The 16,113-nt window shown below is 47.2% G+C and overlaps 1 protein-coding gene across 3 annotated transcripts in view; it reads left to right on the forward strand.

Moving 5' to 3' along the window:
- AHNAK (AHNAK nucleoprotein) overlaps window positions 1–16,113 on the forward strand; it is a 92,245-nt gene that overhangs the window by 68,536 nt on the left and 7,596 nt on the right. Inside the window, exon 6 of one of the 3 annotated variants that reach the window (XM_081062531.1) lies at window positions 14,505–14,870. The exons of 1 other annotated variant lie outside the window; for it this stretch is intronic. In XM_081062531.1, the coding sequence (XP_080918657.1) occupies window positions 14,505–14,512 (8 nt within the window). In that variant the 3' untranslated portion in view covers window positions 14,513–14,870. Of the gene's footprint in view, window positions 1–14,504; window positions 14,871–15,837; window positions 15,982–16,113 lie in introns of those variants that run through there. One more of the 3 variants, XM_081062529.1, reaches the window with a different exon arrangement.

A 16,113-nucleotide genomic window follows, 5' to 3' on the forward strand; every position in this document is an offset into this window, starting at 1 on the left:
CCAACTTGTCCTGGACTGTCTTGGTTTTGGCACTGGAAGTCCCATGTCCCAGGAAACCCCTTGGTCCCCTGGCTCCCCTACTGATGTTCCACGTCAGGGCCTGGCTGACTTCCTTTGTGGGATGGGCCATGGTTAAATGAAGGAGCTGGCAGCTCAGTGAACCTCAGAATAGCTGGGGGGGTTGGGGGGGGCTTGACGGATGCAGATTCCTGGGTCCCACCATGGATCGTCTGATTTGGTGGACCTGGAGTGGAGACTAGGAATTCTTATTGAATAAGGCCCCCAGGTAAGTCTGGGGCAGGTGGTTTAGGTACCACACCTTGAGACATATGCTGTGCTTAGGGCAATGGAGGAAACAGAGCCAACTCCTGCCCTCACAGAGCTTATAACCCAGGCAGGAGAAGCCAGGCAGGAAACTGACTCTGAGATGCAATAGAATGAAATGAGAGCCTGTGACATGAATAATCAGTACTGGCCAATTTTTGTCCTCCTTCCTCCAAAGTAAGTCAGTGCTCACAGACCTTGGATTTGTTCATTAGAGGGTAGACTTGGCCTTTTTGGCAGGGGGCCTGCAGCTTACATCAGGCTCTCCTGTCTCAGACCTACCCCCATTCTTCTGCACGGTGTGACCCCTCTGGTGAGGGGACCAAGAGGGACTGTCTCTCAGGCCCATTGCAGCTCTGACCTTCTGGCACAAGGTGGGGAGTGAGGAAGCAGCCCTGCTCTTATTCTTGGCAGGCATCTGTCATTTCTATCGCTTATGAGCTAAGCCTTTTTCTAAGGTGAATTGGTGAACTAGAGTCCTCAAGAGCACTTAGTTATAGGGGTGTTTTGAAGAGGACTTGGAGGTGGCCTGTGAAGGACTTGCTTATGCACTGGGCTCGGCTGCCACAGGACAAAGTAACAGAGGGGAGAAGAATGGAATGATGGCTCCACAGGCCTGCAGATGAGGCGGGACAGTGGTTGCGGAACCTGAGTTTGATAGGCTCCTGGGATGAAGGAGACCAGCCTCCATGGCAGCTGGAGCTATCGGGCCATGCTTCGCAACTAGCCAGCGGGCATCCATCAGGCTCCTCAAGCTGGTCTTAAGCCTGGCTGAGGGGGGTGTAATCTGTTTGGGCCGCTGTAACAGCATACCACAGACGGGGTGGCTTAGAAACAACAGAACTTATTTCTCATAGTTCTGGAGTCTGGAAGTGTGAGGTCAGGGTGCCAGCATGGTCGGGTTCTGGTCAGAACTCTCTTCCGGGTTGCAGATTGCCAACTTCTCTCTATGCTCACATGGTGGAAAGATTTGAGGGAATTCTCTGAGGTCCCTTATGTAAGGACACTAATCTCATCATGAGGGTTCCACCCTCATGATGTAATTGCTATGCAAAGGCCCCACCTCCTAATACCATCACATTGAGGGTTAGGATCTCAACAGATGAAGTGGAGGGGGACACAAACCTTCCGCCCATTGCAGGGGCCTTACAGGGACTGGTGCCCTGAGCATTCCCAGATGTGTGGTGTGAGGGCTGGGAGCACCAGCTGTGGAGCTGGCCGGCCTAGGTTGAAATCCTGTCTCAGTCATTTATTAGTTGGGTGACCTTACGCAAGTCATTAACATCTCTGAGCCTCAGTTTTTCCATTTATAAAATGGGGTAATAATATTTCCTGTATTGTTAGGAGAATTGAATAAGATAAGCATGTAAACTGCTTAGCGTAGTGTAATAAAGGTTGACCTATATTTTAATCATTATTATTATTATTATTAGTGACAGAAAATGGCAAAGGCCAGTAATGACGTGTATATTAATTTGCTAGGGCCACCATAACAAAATAGCACAGACTGGGTGGCTTCAGCCACAGAAAATTGTTTTCCCACAGTTCTGGAGGCTGGAAGTCCAAGAGCAAAGTGTCAGCAGGTTTGGTTTCTTCTGAGGCCTCTCTCCTTGGCTGATAGAAGGCTGCATTCTTGCTGTGTCCTCACATGGTCTCCCCTCAGAGCATGTGCACCTCTGGTGTCTCTTTGGGAAGCCAAGGACACCGGCTATATTGCATTAGGGCCCACCCTAATGACCTCCTTTTAACTTCATCATTTAAGGGCCCTATCTTCAAATATAGTCATATTCTGAGGTGATGGTGGTTAGGGCTTCAACATATGAATTTGGGGGCACAATTCAGACCATAACAGGTCAATCTCAGGGCCATGATCTTTGAGGGTCAGACAGAAAAGACCCTGCCTAGGGAGCCAGAAGTGAAAGTGGAGCCCAGTCATGTCTGGAGGAGAGTGGGCCATGCTGTGGCTGCTCAGGAGGCCCGTCCCAGGGCATCTGGCCAGGGTGTCAAGTGCAGTGCATTTAGTTTTACAGTCGATGGTGGGTTTGCCTCAGCCTCAGCCTGGCAGGTGTGAGTGAGAACAGCTCCATGGATAGAGTGAGGAGGTGAGTGTGGCAGCTACTGAAGGGGAAGAGCAGATGGAGGCTCTAGAAGGGACATGAGGGTCACATTCCTGAGGGTTGAGGAAGCGAAACAAAAGGTTCGGTCTGGAGGCAGCACTGGACCAACCCCTGGCCCAGCGCTTTAAGGTTTAGGAGACTCTTGATTCCCTTCAGTGGACCAGGGAACCCTTTTAAGGGGGCCAACATGGCAAGTGTTCCATGTAGGTTTCAGACCATTTAGGGCCTCCTGTGGATCCAGTGGATGCATTTCCTTAGGAAATGCAAATGTGCGCCTTCAGCTGGGAACCAGGTGGCCAGAGTGTGTGTCCTCAAGTTCTTGGGGACTTTTCAGGGCAGGACTAGAGCCCAGTATGGGGACAGGCATTTCAGTTCACCAGTTCACTCTCAATTCCAGGATGAGTTTGTGAAGGTCGCTTGTCAGGGCAGCTCAGTTTCTTTCTTCACCCCCTCCTCCCGCGCTTGTCTCCTCTTCACAAGGGTCCTCCTGGGCTACTTTGTGGAGCTCGCCATTGTCCTAGCAGGTCTGTCCTGGTGGACCCTGCAAGCCTGGGTTCCTGGACTCAGTATCTCTTTACGCCCCATTTTGCTCCAATACGAGCGAAAAGAGGGGTCCTGAGGATGACATCTTGGGAGAACGTTGCCAGAGTGAGGCTCAGCAGTTCTGACTCTCGCCATGAAGCATTGCAGGTCCTTCACCTTTATCTCAAGGTCATCTCGGTTTCAGATTCTTATGTCTTGTGTTCTTTAATGGTTTCGTTTTTGATGGTCCCTCTGGTCATGGTCATTCTGAGAGTGCTGGGGGTTGAAGATGATATTCTTTTCAAGCTCCTTGACGGCCTCAGCATTAACTTAGAGTGCCTTGCTGTGCAAAGCAGAGCATGTCTAGACATGGTCCGCTTATTGAGATGTGTTCTTGGAGCAGAGGCCCCTAAATCCAGTCCTAGGACTCAAACTACACCTCCTACTTCCAGAGTCTCCTCAAGTCACCCACTCCTCTGGGTGAACTGACCCCGCCCCCGCCCCACCCCAAGAGCTCTCTCAGCTCCCATGGACACCAGGCTGTAACCTTCTTGGAAAGCAGTGGCATGGTGCCAAGTTAAGTCCTGCATTCAAATCCTGACTCTACTATTGACTAACTGGGTCTCCTGGGGTGTTTCTAGGCCTCTGTTCCCTCATTTCTGAGTTGTCATGTGCCTAACACACATTATATAGTTAAAAAATTATGGTAATTCTTATTCTCGTTACTGTTATCACTCGTTCAACTTCCTCAGCCCAAATGGTATTGAGTGTAATGTTTTCCCCTAGAGTGAGGATAAGGTGAAAGAACTTACTGTGGGGCCACTGTCATCACCAGGAAAGCTGATCAGTGACAAGTTGGACAAGAGCAGTAAAGGTTAGCTTTAAGGCATTGCTTGATGAAAGATAGTCTCTGAACTGTGGGATAAAGTGGATACAGGTTTAAAAGATCTTAAACACTCCTTCTGACATGTGAAAATAATGCTGTTTGCGTAGAAATGCAGTACATAGATGTGGATGGGCTTGGAGATGGGGTGCTCCTAGGACAGCTGACTTTGTTTTGGGCAGCAGATGGATGTAGGGTTTTCATATTCTTTTTGCAACATTTGCTGAAACACCTTCTACAACCTCACACATTCCAGTGTATGGGTCCCAGAAGAGCTCAGACTCAGGGTGCAAAGGTTGTTGAAGACAGCTACTGTCATCCATCTTTGTCATCCCCCCCCAGCATGGGAAGTCTTAGATGGAGGCCAAATAAAAATATGGCAGGGACTATGAAGGCTCTCATGAGGTAGTCACTGTGTGACCGTTCTGACAATGCCTTTCTACCTTCCCTACTCCCCAGATTACAGGAGCTAGTAAGAAGTTACAGGATCCAAATAGCCCGCTAGTCCATGGAATTGTAGCCTCCCCCTCCACAGACAAGGCAATGGACCATGCCATTTGGTACAGTGGGTGGGACTTCAGGCTCCAGAGTGGGGCTGCCTGCGTCCAGTTCTGGCTCCCTCACTTATGAGCTGTTCTTCCTAAGCCTCAGTTTCCCTTTTGCCAAAAATGGGGGTACTAAAGCCATGTACATCATAGAATTGTGGGGATAAGATGAGATTATAAAGGTGAAATGCTGAGCATGTGAAAAGTTGTTGTTACTCACTTCGGAGTGGAATTTGTGATCTGCCCACAGGCATCTAAAGAATATATTGTTAATTGTCTGTCAACAGGCTCTGAAGTGCTATTCATCCTGTGAGATTAAATTTGTTTGGGGACTAAAGGCTTTTAGTCTCTAGAGAATCTTGCTAAGCGGCCATTCCAAGCAATCTAGCAGCTGTCCTGCCAGGGGTGGGCATAGGGTGATGTCTGGGGATAGCGAGGACCTTGGGAGAGAAAACAGGCCCGGAATCTTGAACTGAACTCCACCAACCTTCCCCAGGACCGCTTTCTAGAAATGACAAGCTTTTCATATGTACTGCAGTCAGCCTCTACTGAGTGTCCGCTGCTGTGCTAGGCGCCCACAATGCATATAGAGAGATGTCCCAGTCTGTACGTCCAACAGGCCTGGTGGCCGGTGGCTCTTGGACCTCCCTACTGACAACTTCCTGTCACCTGCCTGGTGGCGAAGGGCAAGGAGGGTGTTCCGGGCATGGAGACAGCAAGGGCAGAGGCTCGGAGGTGTAACCACATGGTACATTCAGGAAGTGAGCTGCACTGTGTGGCTAGAGGAGGAGTTTGCGTGGGTGGGCCAGACGGTGAACCCAGGGGGGTTCTTGTTTTTGGGGAGTAGGAGCCACTGGAGGTTTTCATACAGGGAAATGACATGAGCTGTCTTCTGTTGTTGTTTTTTTTAAGTCATACTTATAATAGCAGCATCACGACCATTAGCTCTGAGCACTTTCTATACATCAGCTAAATGCTGTAACATGAGTTATTTCATTGAATCCCATTTTACAGATGAGGCTGGAAGAGTCCACAAAGCCCAATCATAGAGCAGCAGAGCTGGGACAAACCCATGTCCATCCAACCCCAAAGCCTTTGCTGTGACTCGCTCCTCAAACTCACGGAACCTCAGTGTCCTCAGCTGTGACACCTACCTCATAGGGTTGTTTTAATAAATTGGGGAATGTATTTAAAGTGTCTGGCACATTGTAAGTGCTCAATAAATGGTAGTCACTGCTATTTTTGTTGCTATTATCTGTTTTAGACAGCGCTCCCTGGCATGCCAGGTGTCAGGTAGTACCTTTAAGTTTGAAACCACATGGGCAGGCATGAGTAAGCTGGGCTAATGAAGCCACTTCCTCCCAGAGCAGGGCGCTGCATAGGCGTCTGCTTTAACCCTCTCCTGTTGCTGTGGTTACCGAACTGGGCATCTGGTTCTCTCTGTCGCTGGGGCCTGGCCAGCGCAGGTCAGGGTGACCCCGTTCCCACCTGGCGTTATTCCATGACTGATTCTCTGAGAATGCCTCCTGCATGCTCTGGTTTCAGTTTTGCTCCAGCTGAGCAGGGGCAGACCCCACAGGTGGCAGGGTGGAGGATTAATTGGATGGACCAAAGCCCCACAGACTGCTGGAAATCTCCAGGGGAGAGAAGGTGAAGGCTGGAAGGGTATCAGCCATGGGAATGAAGAGAAAAGACAGCTTTAGAGAACATTTTGGATTTAGAACTGATAGGATGTAACCATCTAACACCGTGGGGAGAAGAGAGAGAGAGCAGTGAAAAATGATATTTCTAACTTGAATGACCTCATGGCCCTATTCTGTTCCCTTTCTATACTTCACCCAATGGATCTCATCCATTCCCATGGTGTTAAATGCCATTTCTAGGTTGACAATCTCCCGTTTCCCAATTCCCTGAGCTCCAGCCTTGACTACTTATTTGTCCCTTGCTCTCTTCAGTTGGAAGTCACTCAGGCATTTCAAACTCAGCATTTCCAAAATGGAACTCTAAAGATGATTTGCCTCCCACACTCTCAAACCTGCTTCTCCATCTCCGTCAATGGTACTACTCTCCCTTGTGGGAGCACTGATATTCACGGGGTGGGCTGTCAAGGAGACTTGAGAATGAGGGACAGGAGGGTCATGTTAGGAATCAAGAGAGGAGGGACACTTTGGCTGGGGATGCTTTCTGTTGAGTTAATTGATGAAGGAAGATCAAATGGGATGGGTCTTGAGAAGTGGCTGCTGGGTTTGAGGCTTATAGGCTATATGGGACCCTTCAGAGGGCAGTTCCTAAAGAGCTGGGCTGGGTTGCATGCTGCAGGGGGCTTAGCAATTACTGGGAGAAGTTCAGGGGATAAAGGTAGAGTACCAGGAAGCTTGGTGTTAAAGGTAAGAGGAGAGATGGGACAATCTCTGGGTACAGGAGACAGACACAAGGAGGTCTGAAAGAAGCCAGCAGGAGAGAGAGGATAGAGGTTTTTAAGCAAGATGAGTGAGTTGATTCCCATGCTCTGAAAGAAGCATGGGGGTGGGGTCAAGTGTACAAGAGGTGGTGGCTGTTACTGGAACAGGTGGGAGGCTTTTCTGAGGATACTCAGTTACCTTATGAGATAGGAGGGAAGGGGGCCTGGATGGTGAGGACGCCAAGCAGGGGCAAAGATTCCTCTCACTTTCCTTTGTGTGATAATGGGCTCATTTAGAGATTGACTCCATGACCTTGACTTTTCCATCAAGAATGTTTTTACATTCTGATAGAACAGACTGAAAAAAACTAGGTCACGTGTGTGTGGTTGTATACTGGAAAGTCCAGGGACAAAGCCTGATCCTTGGATTTTTCTTGTTCAGATGGACCAGCGTCCCAGGGCAGGGTCAGGGGTGTGGCTATTGTATGATGCAATCCGGAGGGCACAGGTCACTTCACAGACAGCACAGGGCTGCCAGATCCTGCAGCCGATGGGCAGCAGGGTGGAGGAGAAGAGTTCTGAGCTGGGCAGAGGACTTGGTTCCAGGCCCAGGTCCACCGTTTACAGTGGGGGGTTCATGGGCATCTTCCAAGCCTGTGACCTCATCTGCAGAGGGTTGGATTGTGGCAGCTCATCTCCTCCCTCCTCTGCCCACAGTTATAAAATGTGCTGGCTCCTCATGGGGAATTAAGGGAATGTCTTCTTCCCTCCTCTCCCACCCCTCTCTGGGGAGTTTGACCCTGCTCAGTAACCCCCTGCAATAGAACAGTGTATTCCTTCACCGTTAGCCCTGGTCCCTCACGTCTGGCAACTTTTCTCCTTTGTTTTGGGGAATGATGGCATAGGGCCCAGCTAGTAGGATTGGGAGCCAAACCTTTCTCCTCTATTTATTCAGATCGTAGCTATGGATGCAGTGAAAAGCAAACAGAAGTTTGACTAGATATATGAGCTCGATATTCCACATTTAAAGCTGGTGTCTACTTATGTAGGAGGCAGAAAACACAACATTACGTTAAAATGAATAATAGCCCCAACAGAAAAAAAAAGGTGCATTTTTAAGAAAAAGTTCTTAGCGGGAATGTTCTGACGCTAAGTTGGTAAGACTGACAGTCGCTCTATTTCTCTCCTCCTAGAAGGAACTTAATGCCCGGCCACATCACATGCCGTCTCTCAGGGTGTGAGTTCTGAAGAGGACGTGACTTCTCTTAGGTTGCCCTCTTTCTCCGGCATGTGGGGTAGGACTTTGACCTAAGGAGGGCTCTGAGCTTGTCTCGTGGAGTCGTTGGGGGAGGCTGATGTTGGTAAGAAGTATGGAGGATCATTCATTCCCATCAAAGCTGCCCCAATCAGGTCTGTCCTGCCCATCGGCTGGGTGGCCTGGACTTCATGGAATGGCTCTGAGGATTCAATGAGTGAAGTGTTTAGCAAAGTGCCCCAAATGGAATCAGTGACTCAATCGACAAACACAGAGTGCCCATAACTTGCCCACGTTGTTCCCTGTGGGAAGGAAGCCCCAGATGTGTCTCTGCCCTCAGGAATCAGCATCTAGGTAGAGAAAGAAAATGGACACTGGGAATCGATCGAGAACAAGCGAGTTCTCAGGGAGGGCCCTTCCCCGTGGCGCTGCCCTCCTGGAGGGTGAGCAGCTGCTGGGTGGGGCTTGCTGTCAGCCAGCCCTGCTTAATCTCCTGGCAAAAGCAGCAGGGAGAAAGGAGAATCTGGTATTCATTGTGTGGTTATTTCTAATTTCCTTCTGCTTTCGAGATCCTCTTCTGAGAGAGAACAATGTCCTGAACGAGGCCCAGGCCCCCGCCCAGCTGCAGGGAAGGCAGCGCCCAAAAGAATACAATGGCCAGGCAGATGGCGTTTGATTCCCGTCCTCTGAGAATCGCTGGGGATAGTGGGATTTGGTGGCCCAGTCTAATCCCAGTTTATTATTTGTTGTTCTGTCCCTGCACCTTGGAGCAAGTCCCCCATCTCTCCCTGCCAGTCTCATTTATGAGTTTTATTTTAAAACTGTCCCTATTTGCCAAGGAAGGACAGTTCTTCCTATACTACCAGGATTCTGAGACTGGCTGGGTGGAGAGGGTCCTAGAACTCATGGGACCCCCTGTAGGTCCGAGATTCTGGAGCCATGGGGCCACTCCATGCCACTGTGCCACCAGCAGGAAGGGAACAGTGTTGGGTCCTTGAGCACATGGGCCGGGCCGGGTGCAGCTCCCAGGCCAGGACCTGTGCTAGCAAGGGATCCTCAGCAGAGGAGCCTGGGCTGACATTTTCCCAGCCAGTGCCTTTTAAGGCCAGCTGGGGGCAGAAGGCCCAGGATGGCGTCCAAGGAATGGGGTGGGGTTTCCTCATTCCTTTCTGTCTTCGCACTTGGCCTCTTCCTTGTAGGTTTCAGTACATTTATCAGCCTTGTTTCTCTTTCATCACCAGAAAGCAGAGAGAACCCAAAAGTGAGTGACCCATGTATGTAAAGGGGCAGGAGAAGCCGAAGGGCCATTTGACTGTGATCTTCAAGTCTATAGGGTTTTATTGAGAAAGATGCTCTGAGAATGGCCGGTGAGAATAAAGGGTGTGAGGGGGTGACACGGCCTGGCAAGGGGCTATGGCAGGCCCTTTAAGACGTGACGACACCGGAGCAGGCTTGCTCACACTTAAGTCAAGGGCTATCATCACAAATTCGGCCACATCCATATACTATTAGTTTAATGCTGCTTTTTAAATAAGTTTCTTTAAACCACCGTACATTTAATTAAAAAGAAATATTTATGTCACGACCATAAATGAAATCTGGCATTTTTCTAATAAGCATTGAAGCAAGTTCTTAACTGTTAAAATAAAAATATTCATCCCGTACCACTGAAATCTCGAATGCCACCCAGGTATAAGCTGTTATACACAAGGGAGTCTCCATGCATGTCTGACGGTGACGTTGGGGGTGAGTTTGGTGTTGGCAAGAAGGGGTAGGGTGATTTGTGCTGACTGTGACCCCATCGGTGACGCTCCAGGGAAAGCATCCCGCTGCTTGGCCAAGGGTTCCCCTGCTCCGTACCAGCATCTCCAACGTGGGAGAATGGCAGTGTCTCCTTTAGAGGCGGGTTGAGGGTGCTGAGGTCACATATTTATAAGGCGTTAAGAACAGTTAGTGTATGTTAAGTGCTTGACAGATGTTAACACCCACCATCATGGGGGAGATTCTGGCTGAGGGCTCTTGGCTGCCCTGGGGGCCCCATCACCTGCCTGCTTGGAGACAGGGCCAAGACAAACAAGGTCCCCAGTCTCCCTCCTGCTCTCCACGGATCTCTGTTGCTCTCCATTTCCTCTGGTAGGACAGGTGTGACCAGGTGGGATGGCCATCATTTCTCTCATGATTATAGGATTAAACTAAGATGTGGCTGTAGCATTAGTCACCATGAAACATCCCTGTTGGAATCAGGGGTCACCTTTGTCCACTAGCACCTCTGGAATGGGCTCCCAGGGAGAGACACTTGTGGACATATGCTGGGGGTTTGTTGGATTTGGGTCTGTGGCTCTATGTGAGAAGCCCTGGGTCATTTCTGGAATGGGACATGGCTTGGAGGGAGAAAGGAGCTCTGGGAAGCAATCCCAGGTTCCTGGTGGGATTGGAAATTCTGCTTCAGGCTCTGGAATTTTGACTTCCTGTTTGGCCTGGCACTCCCCCCCCCCACACACATATTTGGTTCTGACACATTGCCCCCCACCCCCGCCCTTCAACAGGATCGTTTCCTCATCTGTAAAATGAGGGGGTTGCACTAGATGGTATCTAAAGTCCGTTTAAGCTTGAGAAAGCTGATTCACTTCCCAGCCACACCCTCACTTTCCCCTCAGGCCTCTTGATTGACAGGAGAATAAAGGTAGGAAGGACAAGGGAAGTAGGACAAGCCGGGCATGCTAGTGTATACAGGACAGACCCCACAACACACAGTCATTCCGTCCAAACTGTCAATAGTACTGAGGTTGACAAGACCTGCTTTACAGGCAGAGAGCCAGAAGGGAAGAAAAGGTTTTAAGGGCAAATGCATAATAAGTGCCCTACAGATGGTAAATGGTTAGACAAATGATAATGAAAGGGAAAATTCAGGGAGCAAAGAAAATCCATGGGAAAAAGTTATTAAAGGCGGAGAGAAGAAACTGCTAGGATGGGAAAGGATATATTTGCAAAGTGATCACAGCTGGGGTTGTTAGAGTAACCTGCTGGCCTGAGAACATAAACCAGTATGGGGGGATTGCTGTCCTGCCCTCTCCTTCCTGGCTCACTTTGAAAGATGTCACCCTGCATGTAGGGGCTCCTCCTATGGAATTCCAGCAATGTAGCCAGTCAGCAATGGTGCCTCTCGATGCCACAAGTTGCCCTTGGGCTAACAGGCTGGATGGTCCAGAGACAAAGGCAGTCATTATCATATGAGCGTTGTCATGTGAGCCAGTAATGGTTAGTTTTCCTATGAGAACTTTGCATCTTATTGAAATAATACATCAGTTATCTCCAACTGTAGAGGAAGATATCACAAAAGCAAGATTCAGAGAAATTAACAGAAAATATCTTCATGACCTTGAGGTTGGGCAAAATTTTCTAAAACAGAACACAAAAGCATTAACCATAGAAGAAAAAACAATAAATTGGACCTTATCAAAATTAAAAGTGTCTCTTCATCAAAAGGCATCATTAAAAACATGAAAAGGCAAGCCTCAGCTTCAGAGAAAATATCTGCAATAAATACATATGACAAAGTATTCATTTCCAGAATATTTGAAGAGCCATTAAACAAATGACCCAATAAAAACTGGGCAAAAGACTTAACAGTCACAAAAGAGCATATCCAGATGGCCAAACCATGAAAAGGTGCTCAACATCATTACTCATTAGGAATATATAAGTTAAAGTGACAAGGAGATATTACTATACACCCACCAGAATGTCTAAGGAAAAGAATGAAATACCAAGTATCACTGAAGATATAGAACAACTGAAACTATCATACATTGCTGTGGGAAGTGTAGAAATGGTACAACCATTTAGGAGAATTGTTTGGCAGATTCTATTAAAACTAAAGATAGACCTACTCTATAAGCCAGTAATTTGACTCCCAGGTCAAATATACCTAAGACATATTAGTGCCTACTGCGTTTCCCCGAAAATAAGACCTAGCCAGACCATCAGCTCTAATGCATATTTTGGAGCAAAAATTAATATAAGATCTGGTCTTGTATTTATATTATACCTGGTCTTACACTAAAATAAGACCGAGTCTTATATTAATTTTTGCTCCAAAAGACCCATTAGAGCTGATGGTCCTGCTAGGTCTTATTTTCAGGGAAGCATGGTATGTTCAAAGGAGTTGTCTCTAAACTTGAAACACCCTGAAATCCCATCAGTAGAAGATTGGAGAAATAAATTCTCATATATCCATATAATAGAGTATTATATAACATGAAAGGTGGCTCATTGTCTGATTCCATTAATGTGAAATTCAAGAAGAGGTAAAACGAAAATAGGATGAGTCAAATCATGGTTGTATCTTTTGGGATGCTAGATATATGTCTGGCCTGGGGGGGGTGGTTATGTAAGTACATTTATATGAAAAGGATTATCAAGCTGTCCATAGGAGTGTGTTTTATGTACATTACTGTATGTATGTTATACTTTGATTTAAAAAAAGAAAAGAAATGCATATGCTTATGTTCAACGGGAAGTAGTAACAATGGTAACAATGTATTGAATAATTTATTAAGTACGTGCCAGGTGCTTTATATAGATTATTTCATTTAATCCAACTAAACTCTGCTGTCACCCAGGTATTATTCTCATTTTGCAGATGAGGAAACTGAGGCTTTGAGAGGTGAAATAGCTTGTCTGAGACTCACAGCTGTTAAGTGTAGGGGCTAGGACTTGATGCCACAATCCTCACTCTTGTCACTTGACTTGTCATCTCTGCACAGGGATTTTTGGTGCAGCACCAAAGCTTTCTGTTTTGTCTGCTCCTCCCTCCAAGCACAGAAGCCTTCGATGCCATTTTTTTCAAAGGGCACTCCATCATGTATCCTGATATTCTAGGAACTCAAATCCCTCTACCTTCATAAGAAAACAAAAAGATGGAATGGGGAAACCATCCCCTCGATGTACACTGTCCTTGAATTTCTTCCATTTGGGAGAGGAACCCATGGTTTCCTACCCACCCTGTTCATCTTAACTGTTCTGTGTTGTAAGTTCTCTGAGAATGCTGAGTATTGAATATTGAGAGTATTGAGTATTGGCTATCGCAGTCAATATTGTGAGACAAGTTTGAACCCCAGCTCTGCTCCTCTTAAGTTGTGAGGTTCTCAGGAAGTTACTTAATTTCTCAAAGCATTTGTTTCCTTGTCTGTGAAAAGGGGACCGTGCTACTCGCCTTACCGTTGCAGTGTGAGGGTTCAGTGATGTCGTACGTAAGAAGAGCTCAGCCCAGCATCAGGGTCATCGAGAGAATAGGGTCGTGTCAAAATGTTAAAGCTTTTACTTTATTGCTACCCAATTCCTTCCAAGCCTCTAAAAGAAGTCTAGCGTCTTATTCTTCTAAACCATTCAGTTCACATTTGAAAAGCAGCTATGCTGATGATTTCTTGACAAAGTGGAGATACTGAAGGAATGGCAGAAGCTCAGAGCCTCAGCAAGGGAGGGGGAGGCCATTTTCAACTAGGTTGGTCAGCAAGAAGGGACTGTGTGTGAGGACCTTCAAGAATGGCTCAGATTTAGTCAGGGAGGGAGGACAAAGAAGGTCACTCTAAGTTGGGGGACGGGGAGAAGGTGGTACCTAGAGAGCAAAGGTGGAGTTTGGGAAACGGTGAGCAGCCCGTTTTGGTTGGCGCCTAAGATTTATGTTGGAACTAGTGGAAGATAAAGTTGGCAAGGAAGGTTGGCTCCAGAGGAGGCCCCACTAAGAAAGCTGGACTTTTTCTAGAGGAAAAGGACTCTCTGAACGTTGTTGAGTAGAGGAGGTGTAAGAGAAGCCAGGGGCGTGCAGACCCACAGGCACACGCAGCTAGGCCAGGAGGCCAGGGAAGAAAGCAGCATGCATTTTCAGGTAGAGATGAGCTGGAGGTGGGGTGGAAAGGAAGGTGCACAGAGACGGGGAAGGATGGCGAAAGACTCCTGAAATCTTGGAGCCAATATCCCAAGTTTATGAAGCAGAAAGAAGGCAGAGAGAAAGTGAGTTTGGAGATGATAATGAAAGAAATTTCTTAATGACTAAGACTTAAGGAGGTGTCTCTCTCTCATCCCTTCCTCCTTCCTTACTTCCTTTGGCCTGCTATTTGCATGTTTTCAAGAACGCATTGTCCTCTTCGGGTCTCAGACTTGTCCAGGGCACCCAAAGGACAGACTCCAGCTTTCTACAAGCTTCCTTTCCACCCTCACCCGCCACATGGGAACTGAACAGAGGGAGGCGTGGCAAGACCCAAACAGATCCAACAGCAGAATCCTTTCCAAATCTAACCCCACCCAAAGGCAAGAGTTAGTTTAGATGCCCTACAAAGAGGAGGGGTGGGGGGGGACCCTTTTCAGCCTGTGCAAAGTTAACGAACAGCCTACTGAGTTTAGGGAGAGATGCAAACAGTGTTTTGAATAAAATCCTTTTGTTGTTGTTGTTTTACAGGGCTATAGCCAAGGCCAGGAAGAAAACCGCCTCCTCAGAAGGTTGTTTTTGTGACTGTTCTTTGGACCATTGTTCTAAAAATGGGAAATTACATATTGCTGTGCCAAAGTAAACGAACACCTGCAGTTAATGGAATACCTTTCACGAGGTGGCTTTTAGAGCCCCAGCCAGTCTGGATGCAGAATTGCTGTACAAGTTTCATTTGGTGTGTTTCTTCCCCTCTAAGGGGACCGGGTGTGGGCTTACATTTGTAACCAGAGTGGACTTTGGCAACTGTGGGGCTCGGGTGATTGTCCTCTACTCATTCACTCAATAAACATCTATCAGGCATCTATGCTGGGTCAGCCCTGGTGGCTTTTTCTACTCCCTTGTCTGGCATTGTTAAAATCACTGGGAGAATTGGCTCTAGGCAGGTGGCTTTCCGGTCGCTATTTTTCAGTTTTCAGAGTCAGTGCATGACTTCTGCCTCCAAATGGCGAGGAGCTAGAGAGAAGCTCAGCACAGTCTCTCCTTCCTCTCCTTTCCCCCTTTCTTCCCTCCCTTGTTTCCTCTGCCTCTTTCTTCTTTATTGGTCCACAGAAATTAAAATGTTATTTTTAATATGTCAGTCAATACATTTCTTTAGGGGCGGCCAGATGGCTCAGTTGGTTAGAGCACAAGCTCGGAACAAGGATTCCTAGTTCGATTCCCACATGGGCCAGTGAGCTGCGTCCTCTACAACTAGATTGAAGAACAGCAACTTGGAGCTGATGGGCCCTGGAGAAACACACCGTTCCCCCATATTCTCCAATTAAAAAAAATAGATATATAAAAAATATAAATATATATCTTTAGGCATATGATTTTTCAAAGTTTCTCTTCACTGAGGTATAGTCTGAAATTCTTGTTCTATGGCGTTAGACATCAAAAGATGCTTGGTTATCTGGTTAATATTTAACATTTATCAACATTGATATAATTGCAAAATAATCAGGTCTTGAAATTTATCACGAGAGATGAATACATTTCAGATGGATTTGTGGTTTAAAAAGAATCCAATTTCATAAGCCAATCTTACTAGACACAAGAAAGAAGAAGGGAGCAATGGGGAACAATGATTTTCAAACTTTTTGGAATGTGTTGACTTTGTTAGAACTTCCAGTCCCTGAAGCGTATTTCTCCAATGGGCTGGCCAGGGAATGATGGCGGATCTTTTTCAGGAGTTAGGGTTATCTCTTGGTTATTGTTGTGGCTCTGCCTGGAAGAAGAGAGATGGAATAGAAAGGCTCTCTAGCCCTGTACCATACTTCATCTTGTCTTAGTTTCCACATTGGTTTCAACTTTCCCACTACAGGCTCCAAAGAATGGAACCACGATGCAGACTTACATTTGAGTGATGTATTTTCCTTTTGCTTACCTGGAGTTTCTCATTTTTCTTCAATAAATGGCAAGAGAACAAACATTTGGATCCTGGCACAAGCAAACGTGCCACAGTGAGGTATGTGCATGACAGAGCCCAGATCAGGTGTGATGGGTGGCAGAGAGAGCCCCTGGTCCTCAGGTTATCAGAGGCAGGGTGGGGAAGAGCCCAAGAGCTGAGTCTTGAAGGAATATTAAAGTCGCCAGATTT

Source organism: Rhinolophus hipposideros, assembly GCF_964194185.1.
Source record: "Rhinolophus hipposideros genome assembly, chromosome: 10".
Taxonomy (NCBI): Eukaryota; Metazoa; Chordata; class Mammalia; order Chiroptera; family Rhinolophidae; genus Rhinolophus; species Rhinolophus hipposideros.